A 15,685-nucleotide genomic window follows, 5' to 3' on the forward strand; every position below is an offset into this window, starting at 1 on the left:
TAATTATTGGTCGTAGTGGGACTTGGTTACGGTTAGAAGATAGTCTTTTTAAGAGTGTTCTAGAAAATAATAATGTCACGACCACCAGCGTACAGCTAGTGATCCCTGATAGCAAGAAGTCTGAAGTTCTATGACAAATGCACAATGGTGTCGGGATTGAACGCACTATAAATCTATAGAAAAACATGGAAGTGTTTGGAAACGTCGAGAACTATGGAGAAAGAGGGGGATTCAGGATTCAGGACAGTTCTATTTTCAACGCCAAAGTAACAAATAGTTCGCGCTGTTATGAATGGTTTATTTGTGGGTGATAAATAATATTTTCACTGATATAAATCAATTCATTTTAAGACTGTTATAAATTTATTGTTAATTAGTTGTAATAAATAAAGCACATAATTAAATGTACGTTACACTAATAAACTGAAGAGAATTGGAAAGAAGGTGTTGACAAATCGAAGAATCAGCTTCAGTATTGAAAGGAAAGTGCCCATAGGTACAATAATGGAGGCAACAATTTGAAAATTTTACAAAATTGATAGGTTTTCTGAGATTGTGAGGCGATTCCGGTGTTTAAGTACATGGAACAAACAAACTACAATTAACGGACCTCCCTATATAGTCGAAATATAGCACCCTGCGATTGAACCAGAACTAATTAATTAAAGACCTTCGTAAACGTCAAAAAGACCAGGTGTTCTTTGACAAATGCTGTCAGATGATCAGTGTGTTGGGCCTTCGTGAGAATCGTGACAGCATCTGGGTCCAAAGCAATGAAAATCAATTTACGCGGAACACTGCAAGTGAAACACCACTAAAAAGGGCAAATAATGATTAATTCTAATTACTGGTAATTAGCTTGCATCATCACGAGAGATAACCGCCACTGGCTTAGGATAAGTGTGATTCAACTTTTTGTGTAAGCTTATCTGTCTGATAAGGCACTTTAAATAAATATTTTTCTTTTCAGTTCAGTATGATTGGCGCTTCAGCAGTGGCAACTACTACAATGCTCTCATTGTTAACGGAAGCTACAAAGTGAAAGAGGTTTTTATGGCGCAAGATTTTAAAGGAATGAATGTATCATTATGGAACAGAACCGAACAAATCAACATAATAAGTGAGATTAACGAGAGCATACTTAAAATTGCGACCATCGAGAATCACCTGTATCTGCTGACGGCAACGCATCGCCTCTACCATGGGGTCGTCAATGAAGGCGAACGACAACTACACTTGCAGCTTCACCAAGATGTCCAATTTAAAGATATCGATTCCTGCCAGAGATATTTATACGTAATAGATTTAGAAGGTTCCGTCTTCAAATATAGCAGCGATTTACAATTGCTACACGAAATTTTGTTGATAAACGACTCGAAGGTTTGCAGTCACGGGCATTGCGCGATTAAATTTAAAATGAAAGTGGAATCGTTAGCGATAGGCTCGTTCGGCAACTTGTTTGTCACGAATAATGGGCAGCTTTGGGGCTCGGGGAGTATGACGCAAGTAGGTATCAACAGTACAAATCCAAAGAGAATTGCCTTTTTTGATAGCAGATTTACTCACTGCGTTAATGTCGGCAGTGATTTTGCTATTGTCGTCGCTAGCAAGCAAGTTAGGAGCGAGGATACGGACAGCGACGAAGGCGAAGAGGACGTATTCGCTCCCTCTTGTCCTCATTGCAATTTTGTACCTAACGATCTAAGCAAGCTGGAGCATTTAGATAGCTCTTCTACTAGCAGTAGGAATAGCGTAAGTACTGCGTCGTTGGGACGCTCCAACTTAGAGCAAAGTTCCGAATCGAGCGATTGTAATGAGCGGGTCGCGAAGAATATAATCTTTCGTAATACGGAGGCCGCGAGGGAGTTTCTAACTCGTCAGTTTTCGTGGATGTCGTCCGCCGGCGAGGAGTACCTCGCCGAATGTACTGAGAAACCGACTCGAATAATAAAGGAGAACGTTACGAATATGGCCAGTTTTGTTTTTGAAGGTGTCAAGACTGTCGGCGATAAAGTCGCAACGCTCTCCCGACACGTTAGCGGTAGCTCGGACAACTGTGATGTATTGGAGATGACGGAGGATGTTTCGTTGCCCAGAATTACTTCCAAAGATGAGTTCATGTGGTCACTCAGTCAGGCTACCTCCGAACGGGACAATTCCGATCAGGGTATACAGGAGAGGTGCAGCACAATTCTTCGGACGGGAATGAATTTGCTGAATTGCGAAGTGTGGACCTGGGGGAATGTTACTTATGGACAGCTGGGTTCGTATTTTTATTTACAATTTGTCCGTGAAAGTTATCTTATTTTTGGCAACACGACCTTAGAATTTGTATCTGAGTGCTTTTAATCAGACTAGTCTGCTGTTTTGCGGATGACCTCCTAGCAAAAGTTATCGTGTGCCCTTAATTAAAACTATTTTTTGCTTGATATCTTTGTTGTTTGTTTTTGGTCTGTGGTAGGTAGGTATTGGGTCAGTGGCAATATTTTATTTCGTAATAATACAAGATAACAAACAAGTATGCTGTTCTGCTTCTGTTCTGGTTAATGATAGTAAGTAGAGGTAATCCAACTTTCACCTTAAAAGTGGAAGTACAGAAATCATCATTTTTTGTTCACTTTTATTGCTCAACTGCCATTCATTTCTATATGGTAGTACAAGGTTTAATTTTATCAAATGACTGAATATAATAATAATAAACAACCCTAAACACTTGTTTATGTGTTTCATGCTGCAAAATTTGCGGCCAGGGACAATGGGGTGAGACAAAACTAAATAGCAAACCCTATTTTTCCGGGACGATCTGAGACAATTTTTTTTCGGGGCAATAAAAAGGCAAAAATCGACTGCACCAAAATTTCTCGGGAAAACACTTTTTCTTATTAATTTTGGGGCATAAAATACATAACAATTCGTACATTTTCGATCAGACTTCTCAATCAAAAGTTATAGACTAAAACCCAATTTCGAAGGGCTGTAACTTTGGAACTAGTAGCCCAATCTTGGAACTGTTTGAAATTATGGATTCTACAGGCCACGTTCTATAAGAAAAATTTTTTTCCGGGACGATCTGAGAATTTTTTTTTCTGGGCAAAAAAAGGCAGTGTATAACCTTCCTTTTTTCCAAAAATCAACTGCACCAAAATTTCTCGGGAAAACACTTTTTTTATTAATTTTGGGGCGTAAAATCCAAAACAATTCATACTTTTTCGATCAGACTTCTCAATCAAAAGTTATACACTAGAAACCAATTTCGAAAGAAAAATCAAAGGGCTGTAACTTTTGAACTAGTAGCCCAACCTTCCTTTTTTCCAAAAATCGACTGCACCAAAATTTCACGGGAAAACACTTTTTCTTATTAATTTTGGTGCGTAGAATCCAAAACAATTCGTACTTTTTCGATCAGACTTCTCAATCAAAAGTTATACACTAGAAACCAATTTCGAAAGAAAAATCAAAGGGCTGTAACTTTTGAACTAGTAGCCCAATCTTGGAACTGTTTGAAATTATGGATTCATGGATTATGATCCATATTTACAGCATCTAAAAAACAGCATAGAAAATGTTTTAAATAATATTGATGGCCAGACGTTAAGATCAATAAGAAGTAATTTATTGCGAAGAATACAGTTGTGTATTAACGAAAATAGAGAACAATTTGAGCAGTATTTGTTGTGTTTTTGTTTCAAAGTAAGTGTTTTCCACATTCATTTGTACAGCGATTCTAAAATAAAACTGATACACAAATCTAAACCTGTATTTCTCTCATAAAAATTGTTATCTAAGGGTATACAAATATATGTATCACCGAATTCAGAATAAAATTTTCTATCGAATATGGATATAAAAAAGGTATAGTTTTATTTAAAATAACAAAGTTGGTATTGACAGTTCGTGAACCACTGGTTGAAAAACATTTTTTTCGTGCTCATTAAAATAGAAATTGTTTGCTCATTTAATAGTCCTCGTAGCTCTTATAGCTCCCGAAGTAGCAGTATTGAACAAAAAATGAATATTTGTATGCCTGTCTAAACTATTTATCCGATTGCGATGAAACTTTGGGAAATGGTTGGACGCATGCCCGCAAAGGTTTCTATACAGGGTCATTCTTGACGAGCGTCAGTTAGAAAGATATGGAAAACCTTTGAAAATGAAAATAAACTGATAAGTTCTTTAAGGGTTTTGGCACATGATGAATTGAACTAAAATATTTTCAAGATGGCGCCACTTCCGGAAATACCGGAAGTAGCCATCAACTTTGTTATTTTAAATAGGGACCCCCTATTTTTTCTACATTTTCGGATTCTACGTCGAATTTGGAGTACAACGATACCCCATAGTTGACCCTTTGCTCCAAGGGCTTCGCCGATATTCAAGTTTTTGTGTCAAAAATTGAATTTGCAGGGATAACTTTAAAAATTTATTATTCGAAAACGGTGAGAGATATTGCAAAATAGTTTTCAAGGAAAGATCGAATTTTCTTAGGGTATGTGTAAGAGTCTAAAAAAGTGAGACTACGTCACTTTTTCAATGCTCTCAACTTTTAAACTTTTAAATATCCGTAACTCCATTTTTTTCAAATGGCACCCCCCCATTTTGTTCTTCACCCTTGTTTTCCTTTTTCCCAGACCTTTAATTTGATGCAAAATGTCAAAAGCTGCTCCAAACGGTTTCCGAGATATTCCATGTTTTAGTTACTTCTTGTGGAAAGTTGATAAATAAATTAAGTCGCTTGATGTTATTCTTTTGTTTTTATTATGATAATGTTTCAACGTCAAATTTTCGCTGCTTGAACTTATACTTCTCAATTTCTCGTTGGATAGGTATCATTGAGCGATGCAGTTGGATTTGCAGCAAAATACGCCAGTACAGTTATTTCTTGTTCTTCAGAGTCTACCACAGGCTTCCTTTTTTGTATTTTTGTTTGAAAGATACCGTTATTCCTGAAATTTTGTAGTAATTTGCGAATTGTAGCCTCTGTGGGTTGCGCCTTGTCAGGGTATCTTTCGGAAAAAAGACGACAAGTCCTGGCAGCTATTCGATTACATTCACCGTGTATTAATATTAAATTCAAAAAATCTTCATTAGTGTAACCCAAACGAGCCATTATTGACGAGAAGTATAAGTTCAAGCAGCGAAAATTTGACGTTTAAACATTATCATAATAAAAACAAAAGAATAACATCAAGCGACTTAATTTTTTTATCAGTTTGCCACAAGAAATCACTAAAACATGGAATATCTCGGAAACCGTTTGAAGCAGCTTTTGACATTTTGTATCAAATTAAACGTCTGGGAAAAAGGACAACAAAGGGGAAGAACAAAATAGGGGGTGCCATTTGAAAAAATGAAGTTACGGATATTTAAAAGTTTAAAAGTTGAGAGCTTTGAAAAAGTGACGTAGTCTCACTTTTTTAGACTGTTACGCATACCATAAGAAAATTCGATCTTTCTTTAATAAATCAGTGAAAACTGTGTTGCAATATCTCTCACCGTTTTCGAATAATAAATTTTTAAAATTACCCCTGCGAATTCAATTTTTGACATAAAACTTGAATATCGGCGAAGCCCTTGGAGCAAAGGGTCAACTTGTACTCCAAATTCGACGTAAAAACCGAAACTGTAGAAAAAATAGGGGGTTCCTATTTATAATACCAAAGTTGATGGCTACTTCCGGTATTTCCGGAAGTGGCGCCATCTTGAAAATATTTTAGTTCAATTCATCATGTGCCAAAACCCTTAAAGAACTTATCAGTTTATTTTCATTTTCAAAGGTTTTCCATATCTTTCTAACTGACGCTCGTCAAGAAAGACCCTGTATAAATAAATCGGTATGAAGTTCGGGCGGCGTGAGGTGAGGCGGCGCAGCCGCAGAAACCGAGTATATGTCCCATCCGAGTCATTCATAAAAATTAAGTTTGATCAAAAACAGATATGTGCAGAGTTAAGCGGCGGAATCTCGTACTGTTATAAACGTTATAAACTGTAGCTCTGATTTACTAACAAATTTACCAATGTTGGTAACTCAACGCGTGACGTGAAAATTTCTCTTATTAGGTCGTCATTTCAGGAATTGGAGATGGTATAAAGCGTGAGCGGCCCATAATAATAACGAAATTATCGAACATAGGCGTGAGAAAGGTATCGGTTCAAGGAAGTCACGCGGGCGCCTTAACACTCGACGGCCGCATTTACTTGTGGGGTCGAAATGATTACAATCAAGTGACGATAGATTCGTCCGTAGACCAAAGTTCTCCGAGATTGTTCGCGACGAATCCCGAGGAGCGATTCAGAGACGTCGCGTGCGGACTGTTCCAGACAGCAATACTTTCTAGTCAAATAAGTTTGAAATACATCGGGAGACAACACAAGGACGATCATAGGCATGTTACCAGTTTATATGTTAGTAGTACGACTGATAGTGATATACAAATAAACAATCAAAACTTAAATGTAAGGGGCGAACTGCTCGTATCCGCGCAATATTTTTTACTAAACAAAAACGGGGGATGTTGCAATTATATTCGAGACTTTATACAATCCGAACAGGAGTTTTTGGATGATATTATTCTTGTGCACGCGAATTTAATTAAGACAATCGTCAAGAAAACTGGCACCAGCGCAGATAGTTTAGTATACGAGCAACTGACAGAATCGTACACAGAAATTCTACACTTCACAGCAGCTAATGTGCAATCTTTATTAGATTTTAGTAACGGAAAAATCGCCGACATGGATATTATCATGATTAGATATGCAGAAGAGCATATGTACATTTACAAAAAGTACTTGGGTGCTATAAACGATGCGCTTAGCATAGGTGCATTGACGCAAATTTCGAAACTAATTGATATCTCTCCGAACTTGTACAGAGCAAAATTGCGCGCGAAGAAAGAAAAAGCGAACGTCGAGGAAATGGTAAAATGCGCGCTGATGCTACCACTTCAAAGACTGAATACATATCCCTCCTTAATTCTCGAACTGATCGTCGGCTTAAAAAGAGAATCTCCCCTTTTCGACCTTCACAATAAATGGACCGTTATTGTCGAAGAACAGGAACATAAGCAGCGCGAAGCGGAAAAAACGAAAGACTTCTGGTGCAATTCCGGTAAGACAATCGATCAATTCCGTACGTCCGCAAGAAGGCTCGTTCGCGAAAGTCACAAACATCCAATTCAGTTGCAGAACGCCGGACGTTTCTCCTCCCATTGGTTTATATTGCTGACCGATGTTTTGGTGCACGTTAACGGCTCGACGCCTCACGTTCACAACCTGAAGACCGTCTGGATAGATCCGCCCACGGAGGAGAATTATAGTCAGAATCAAATATGTTTAAAGCTGCCCGAGGACACCTTGATTTTATATGCTTCAGAACCGGAGCAGAAGGCCGAATGGCTGCAAGCGTTAACGGGTGCGATTCGAGCAGCGCTCAAAGTTTCAAACATAATTCAGTTGCCCATCATACGAACGGCCGAGCACACGTTTTACAAGGCGGGTTTTTACAAGGACGCGAAGTATGTCGGAAGGTGGTCAAATGGAAAGATACACGGATCGGGACAATTGCAATGGACCGACGGTAGGGTTTACAAAGGGCAGTTTAATAATAATCAGATTCACGGTTTTGGACGTATGGAATTTCCGTCTGTCGGTACGTTTTGGCTGCCCGCCAATTTGAGTTGACATTCAAATTTCTAGGTGTTTACGAAGGTCTTTGGAAAGACAATCAACAAAATGGTTTCGGTATCCTGAAGTATACGAATGGTGACGTGTATAAGGGGTGTTTCAAGGATGGGCTACCGCACGGTCATGGCTCATTAAAACATGGCAGTTTTATAGCGTCCGCGGCTTCAATTTATATCGGCGACTGGGTGATGGGGTCCAAGAGTGGATATGGTGTGATGGACGATATCGTGTCGGGCGAGAAATATCTGGGTACATGGTCAGATAATAAAAAACACGGAAATGGGTTAATTGTTACATCTGAAGGGATCTATTACGAAGGAACATTTAGTCAGGATGTGTTTACAGTATGTAAGATAATACCATTGTATTTAAAAGGTTACAGTAGTGCCACATAATGAATTGTTGCGCTTGGGAGCCTATACTTTAATTATAGGAGTGTCAAATTAATGCTCAAGATGGTGGTTGGTGTGCCTGCCCAATTTCACGTACACAGTTTTAAGCGGATTTCATCCTCTAGCTTCTTTGAGCGACACCGCTTGCTAATTGATGCTATTTGAAACTTGGAAGGGGATACTCGTTTCAAAATCACATACAGCTTGTCTCATATGGTGGCAAACTTTGTAGCGTACGTCTTATCGAGTGTATGCGTTTTTACAAGCACATCGTCTCTGATCTGGCAATTTGGACCAGGGGTGCGCCTCTTTTCCGCGGCGGGTTTAGTATGGACTTGTTCTTGGTAGACGTCATCACGAATGCGCGCCAAAACCTTGAAGAAAACCTTCAAGTAGGGTGTAACCAGGGGTGGACTGGTCCGGGGGGGGGGGGCAGTCCGCCCCTGGTTACACCCTATTTGAAGGTTTTCTTCAAGGTCATAATGGCCGTTGTAAGCTGCAATTAAAAAAAACTGTATTCTAATTGATTTTCGAGAAAGGAATACTTTAAAATGAAGCAAAAAATGTTTTTGGGGTGCATTGCAGAGCTCCCCCCCCCCTCCCCCCTCTTCATTACACTAATACTTTAATGCCTCGTAATCTATGCAATTCCACCTGGCCCATAAGTATCCAGTCCGCCCCTGGATGTAACTAGAAAATTCCAGCGACTACGCTACTTCTTATTTTATTGAGCTAATGCTACATCAATTAAGTTTGAGTACGGTGACATAGAACCGAGTATTTTATGTATTACAATGTACGAGTATTTTTTATTGATTTACAGATGTAACTGTAAATTTACACATACGGGATGTCAATTTTAAAACTTGCAGTTGGCCATATTTTCCAAACTAAAAAAATATTGAAAATAGCGCAAAACCGTTTCGGGGGTATCGAGGGGGAACCAGATTGGCGTTATGCGTGACAACCCCCCTTAACCCCCAGCCCCCCCCCCCTTCTTGCCGTAAGAACCTTCTACACAGTATTAGAAAACTTTAAAGAAAAAGATGAATGAAATCGGTAAAGTCGTTCTAAAGTTATTGCGTGACCAGAAGAAACCGGGGTTCATTTTTATATATAGAGATGGGATGCGGCGCACGATATAAAGTGACGTTTAGAACATATGACTGCGACGACAGAATCCAAGCTTGCTATTTTTGACCTTCAAATTAATGCATAATATGAGGAGCTTCTTTTCAAAATGCAACAAGTCCATTTTTGAGTTTGATTTTGAGTTAGAACAAGATAAATATCTTAACAATTTTTATAACGACTATGAATTTCAAGTGTTTTTTATTTTGTTAATGGTAGGGTTGCATATTACGAGAATATTGCATTTTACAAAATCTATGCCAATCATTTTGATTATTATGGTAAGGGCACAGATTTAAATATAGGTACTACAGATGGATTATGGGATACGCAATTGTGGAAACATAACAAACGCTCCAGCTGCTATCGTACCTATATGAATTTGAATTTTATTAAATGGAAAGGTTTAGTTTGCGTCTCAGCTTAAAATAATCAACAGGTGTACCGTACAAGGGGGCTTCGATAACAAAGAATTTGATTGTAAGTGGACTGTAATTATGAATTACTTCCAAGGCCTTGTTTATGCTGGGAATGAAAGAATATAGACACATAAATAAACGTGTTTATTATCAAAAAATACAAAGTAAATGAATTTCTATTGAATATGGTTGACGTAGGCACGACGGCTACTAGAATATGGTAAAGTTACGAAGGGATAATGTAAACAAAGGAACTTACGTGTTGTTTCGAAGTCCATTAACAACGAAGGCGATGTTGCAATGGCGAAGATTGCTCTATTCTACGAAGTTGTCGATTGTGTCGATTTTGTTACAACGAAATCTTCTAATTGATGTGCGGTGCTTTGACGTTCTGCTTGTTAATAACGATGTTGCGAACTGCACGGCGACATCTTGACCCGTTGGGGATCGATCGAGATCTATATGCGAACGACGAAGGCTAATCGGCCATTGGTTAACGGCGACTTCTCAACGTAGTTGAGTCGATGGCTTCTAAGCGAAGAATCCGACGAATTCTGCGCGACGAGTACACATATTGCGCTTCTGCGGCTCATGCGCGCACACGTAACAAATAGGAATATATACAGGCAAGGCAAAACGGTTATGTACAGGGTATTTTCATTAAAGGAAAAACGAAAGGATATTTTATTCTAGTTTGGGGACGCAACAACAGGAATCTGTATAACGTTGGCATAGAAGGTTTTTACTATTGATGGTGCTGAAACGCAATGTAATATGAATTTTCTCCTCGTAATTAAAACAACGGGTCTTTGTATTGTATATTTGTGTGCCATGTGCCATTCTCTCTACTTTAATTTAAATTAATAAAATCCAAGAACAGTTACAGAATTTTTTTTCTATAGAATGGTAGTTTCAGTTTTAGCCTGAAAATTAAAATTTTGTTATGAACTACTATGAATAGACAGTTTTATTTACTTATTTATTTATTATCCCTCTCTACAGGGTGTTTTTTTGGGAGCTTTAGTTAAACGTTTCTGGGAAAGTAAAATAGGTAGGTTTTTGAAAATTTGTACTTAGGAGTTACTCTGAAGGCCGAATCGATGTAAAATATTTTCAAAATGGCCGCACTTCCGGAAACACCGGAAGTAGATAGTAACTTCGTTATTTTAAATGGCAACCCCTATTTTTTATTGCATTTTTGGATTCTACGTGAAATTTCAATTCCATTGATACCCATATGTCGATATCTGCCATTTATGGTTTTAAGTTATTTTGACTTTAAGAAAAAAAAATGGCGGATGCAGACGGTACCTTGATTAATTGATTACTTGAAAACGGTTGTAATCATGGCAACCCATTTTTATCAGTGCATAGAGAATGAATAGGGCTTTCTTTTAGTGTACTTAAAAAAAAGTTAAGTTGCGTACAACCGCACCTATGGAGATCCAAATTTAGGAAACTTTAAAGTCTATAAACTCCGTTTTTTAAAATGGAATGACCCTGTTCTTACTATTGCATGAGATAGAGAGTCGAAATTGGCATCTTTTGATATTACATGTTCCTATAGCTATCTTTAACAGTTTCTGACTTATTCCCATTTTATTGAATTGACACTATTTTTTTCGGATTTTCTTTTTAGTAGTCGGCGATCATTTTATAACAATCGAATTTTACTCCTAAGTACAAATTTTCAAAAACCTACCTATTTTACTTTCCCAGAAACGTTTAACTAAAGCTCCCAAAAAAACACCCTGTTTATACGTTCATTCAAGGCATCGTCAAATGAAATTTAAACCAGGTGTCAAATTCTTACAGAACAGCTTTCTATAACCACTCGAAAACTTCAGTCGTTATTTTTTTGTTTATTTTAACTTAATTTTACCACCCGCGCGTTAGTAAGGGAGGTATTGCAGTGGGGTAAAAAATGAACCCTCCCTTTTTTGACGGGAATACATGTTTTGAGGCACCAGGAATCCGAATCAAACAAAATCTTGATGATGTCGGTCTGTCTTTTGGTCTGTCTGTACTCTCATTTCCGGCAAAACGGCTAAACCGATTGGAACCAAATCTAGCACACATATTCATAGGCCTAAAAGGGCAGAATCGCGCATGCGCAGGTATACGGGTGGTATCTGTGCTAGCCACAGCAAATTTTTATAATATTTACTCCATCATGATCAGCACTGCATTATACAAGTATATCAAAGTTGTATTTTTTTAAATAGAAACCCCCTATATTATTGCATATTTCGATTACTGGGTCAATTTTAGTGTGACTTTATGTATTACACATGATATCTAGTTTAGCGTCATTTTTTCAAAAAATAGATGTCCAGTAAAAGTTGAATAACGAAGTTTCCATAAATCTTAGAAGGCTGTGACTCTGCAGTATATTACTAATTATCACGAGTACCTACATACGCCGAACGGTCAAAGTTAAACTTTTTTTGTGCTAAAAGAAATCACTACGTCAATTTCCAAAATTTCAATCAAAGGTAACTTGATTTTTTTTAATGGAACTACCAAGTTGTTTATTGCATCAAATGTAGGATTTGATTACCTTTCTAACGATATAAGCACGCCGTATTTACCTTCTACATATTATTTGTGCAATTCAGCAATTTCTAATAATACAGAAGGTTTTTCGATTTTCAAAGCCTCTCAGTAATTAGTAGGCCTTTAAAAGTTATAAGCACAAATTATAAAAAATTTTAGGTAATATATTTTATCCTATCCTAAAATTGACCAAGAAATCGAAATATGCAGTTATATACAGGGGGTTATATTTAAAGAAGTGCGACTTTGATCTAAATCACCCTGTATAAAAATTGCAATTTCGTTGAAAATATTTTTAGGTTGTAGCCTGAAGAGTCCTTCAATATGCCCTGACAATGAATTTTAAATATTCTTTTCAAATCCTAAGTATTAATAACCGCGTACTAAGCTGCTGTATTTTAAAGAATTTAATTTTTTTTTGTAATAAAACCAAATTTTTGGAGGTTAAACCAAGAAAAATAATCTCTTTCAAATAACTAAATAAAAAATTTAGCGGCTACTATGTATTTGAAAAAAAAAAGTTTATTTGTGAGAAAACCTAGCATAATTTGTGTAGGTTGTACACAGAAAAAGAAAGTCTTGCGAATAATTTAATCAAAATTTTGCGTTATTGCTATTTAAAAAAAATAGACTGACGGCACGGCGCTAAAAACTCATAGCAAAAAAAAAGTTTTTGACAGTTTTACATCGTTTATGCCTAATCTGCATTTGCAAAATCAAAGTAGGTAACTGTTTTGCCGACAAAAAATATTTACCAACGTACGTACATAGGTACATACGAGTTGTACATATATTGTTGCAGGTGCTCATTGTACATGAACCATATTACTTTAGTGTTTACTCATAAACCATTCCATTTTGGTTGCAACGATTTTTGTATGTTCTGGAATGTCTACAGACATGTACTTTCTTTTGGAGTTCATCTTTTAATTATTATCAATGAAATGAATTTAGCTGTAGTAGGTTCAATCGCTTTTTTGTATTTTGTAAAGAAAATTATAGGTGTTGAAAATAACTATACTCAAAAATCTGATTTCCCTATCCCATGGTGCTGCTGTAATCTTTTAAATACAATAGTAAGAGGGTTGAATTTACTTGAGCTCATGTTTAGGGACACGGTTTAATGATTTTGGAAGATGGTACGCATTATGAAGGCGAATTCAAAGGAATCGATAACATTAACGGTAAAGGAGTTTTAACGTTAAATTCTGGACATACAATCGAAGGTCACTTGAACGGTTCTCTATCGGACGGAATAAAAATTTCCAACGGTACCTTGAATTTAACTACACTTCCGTCCGCCGACTTACCCGTGAAACCAAACTCTTTCGGAAAGCTTTGCACTCCCGTAACGCAAAAGTGGAAGGCCCTGTTTCGACAGTGCTATCAAATGTTGGGAGTGTACGAGAATAACAGCAAAGTGAATAAGTTGCCCGACACGCAAAAACTGTGGCAGAACATTGCGGTTTTAATATCAAACTCGCATCAGGGAAGTTTGAAGAAGAGGAAAAGCGAGCGGAGTTTAGAGAATTCGTTAAATCAGCTGGATACGATACCTACATTTGGAAGAAATAGTATGGATGTTGCCAATTATATGGATGTTAAGCAGTATTTGGTTAAGGTGAGTTCACACAATTATTTGTTTAGTCGTGAGTCTGTGGATCATAGGCAACCATAATTTTTTTTAAATTTATTTATTTTCCCTCTCTTGTTCTGGGCCCCCAACAGGCTTGCGCCCAGTTACTCGCATACTGCTTTTTAAATTTTTAAATAATGTGAAGTTGTGTATATTAAGATTTTTTATTTTAAGGCTTTTGAAAGCCCCCACCACCCTTTAGGATCATTGCTGCTCGATGTGACGGTGGCTTACACAACAACTTACGGGGGTTTACACGCCCATCCCCTATTACTTACACATGCCGTTGAAGAACTCCACTCGATTACTAAACGAATATACGACATTGTAAAACTACTGTTTCCTGCATTACCGTCACATGAGAGAGACACTCCACCGGAAGACACTGAGGATAGGTATAAACCACTACATACACCTTTAATTACTTATGATCGAATTAGTTCCAGTGAGATAGTCGGTTACCAAAATCTGTTGTATCCATTAATTCTACCCAAAGTTCACCAACCACTGTTTATTTTATACACTTTACACAATAAATTGCAAGACTTGCAATACTGGAAAAGACTGACCGAGTGGAACAAACACTCGGATTATACACTGATGTCCTTTTTATCTGTCGATCAGTAAGTATCAAACTTAACGGACGATATTAAAAAAAATAGTAATTTAGAAAATTTCTAAACAACCACGCCCCGGACGGTTTATTGTCGTCGCCCGTGAAAGAGCAAACCTTTCTAGACGCCATTGAAACCCTGCAACTTCTCAAGACGACATTTTCGCCTATCGAAAAATTACTCATAATTCGCCAGACCTTTGAGAAAATGACACTAGTCGTACAGGATCAAATCGGACACGATTACAAGTGGAGCATGGACGACCTCTTCCCCGTGTTCCTATACGTTGTCGTAAGATCTAGAATTCTGCAGTTGGGATCGGAGATACATTTCATCGAAGACTTCATGATACCGAGCTTAGAAAACGGAGAACTCGGCATAATGTTCACAACTTTAAAGGTAACTCCGCCCACTCGCTCGCGCACTTATACTACATTATCAATTTCAGGCGTGCTATCAGCAAATATTGCAAGAGAAAACCTCTATTAGTTAATAAGTCCGTATTGCGAATTTTAGGTGTAGTTTACCAATTTTAGTTAAAGAGATGAAGTCGTAATTGTAAGTAGATATTTTTGTAAGACTGGCGAAACGAAGCATCAGTATTCAGTTTTTTTTTTTCGTATCTCCGTTCATATTGGACGATGAAAACGGCATATCAAATTTTGTGATTTTCAACATTCCTGTGTAGTTACTTTATTTTATTGTTAATTTTATGGCAAAGTTTAAATAAAGTTATAGTTACCTAATGCACATTTTATTATTATCTCTAGTATTTTGTTTTACAACCCAAAATCCATAACAAAAAACCTTTGAAATCTGTGGCACAGCCTGGAACACAAAGAGTAAACATAATTATCTTAAGATAGTAATTCTTACATCTTATCGCTCACCATGCGGGGAGTTTGACAAATTTTGCAGCAAGTTGCAGGCGGTACTAGACTCTCTATTTACATCAACTGTTCACTTCATTTTGCTGGGGGATATTAATGTTGATCCCGCTAGAGATAACGGTCTTTTTAGTAAAATAAGTCAGCTACTGATCTCTTATAATATGATAAGTATAGGGTTGCCATCTCAAAACTCTACCAACTGGGACAGGAAGCATGAAAACCCCGGATTTAGGGATTATATACCCGGACATATCACCTGAATTTGATAAAAAATATTTTCTAAAGAAATAAAACAACCAATTAATTTTTCTAAATAAAACAAGGCGTATGAAACATGAAACAACATTTGTTTAACTGTTAGGAA

At 37.3% G+C, this 15,685-nt stretch overlaps 2 protein-coding genes across 5 annotated transcripts in view; one reads left to right on the top strand and one right to left on the bottom strand.

Annotated features, from left to right (window-relative positions):
• The window catches only part of LOC116172827 (long-chain-fatty-acid--CoA ligase 4), a 103,651-nt gene that overhangs the window by 63,744 nt on the left and 24,222 nt on the right, over window positions 1–15,685 (bottom strand). The gene's annotated exons all lie outside the window — the stretch shown is intronic.
• LOC116172826 (alsin-like) lies at window positions 388–15,177 on the top strand. 3 transcript variants are annotated; one of them, XM_031490112.1, is made up of 9 exons: window positions 394–919; window positions 971–2,263; window positions 6,071–7,648; window positions 7,696–8,027; window positions 13,293–13,802; window positions 13,992–14,212; window positions 14,258–14,440; window positions 14,488–14,830; window positions 14,880–15,177. In XM_031490112.1, the coding sequence occupies exons 2-9, from the start codon at window positions 1,054–1,056 to the stop codon at window positions 14,922–14,924; spliced, it is 4,422 nt and encodes a 1,473-aa protein (XP_031345972.1). In that variant the 5' UTR covers window positions 394–919; window positions 971–1,053; the 3' UTR covers window positions 14,925–15,177. The 3 variants fall into 3 exon arrangements, with proteins under 3 accessions (XP_031345970.1, XP_031345971.1, XP_031345972.1); XM_031490110.1 differs by having other exon boundaries at window positions 388–919; window positions 13,992–14,440; XM_031490111.1 differs by having other exon boundaries at window positions 388–850; window positions 976–2,263; window positions 13,992–14,440.

Source organism: Photinus pyralis, unplaced genomic scaffold (genome assembly GCF_008802855.1).
Source record: "Photinus pyralis isolate 1611_PpyrPB1 unplaced genomic scaffold, Ppyr1.3 Ppyr1.4_LG5, whole genome shotgun sequence".
Lineage (NCBI taxonomy): Eukaryota > Metazoa > Arthropoda > Insecta > Coleoptera > Lampyridae > Photinus > Photinus pyralis.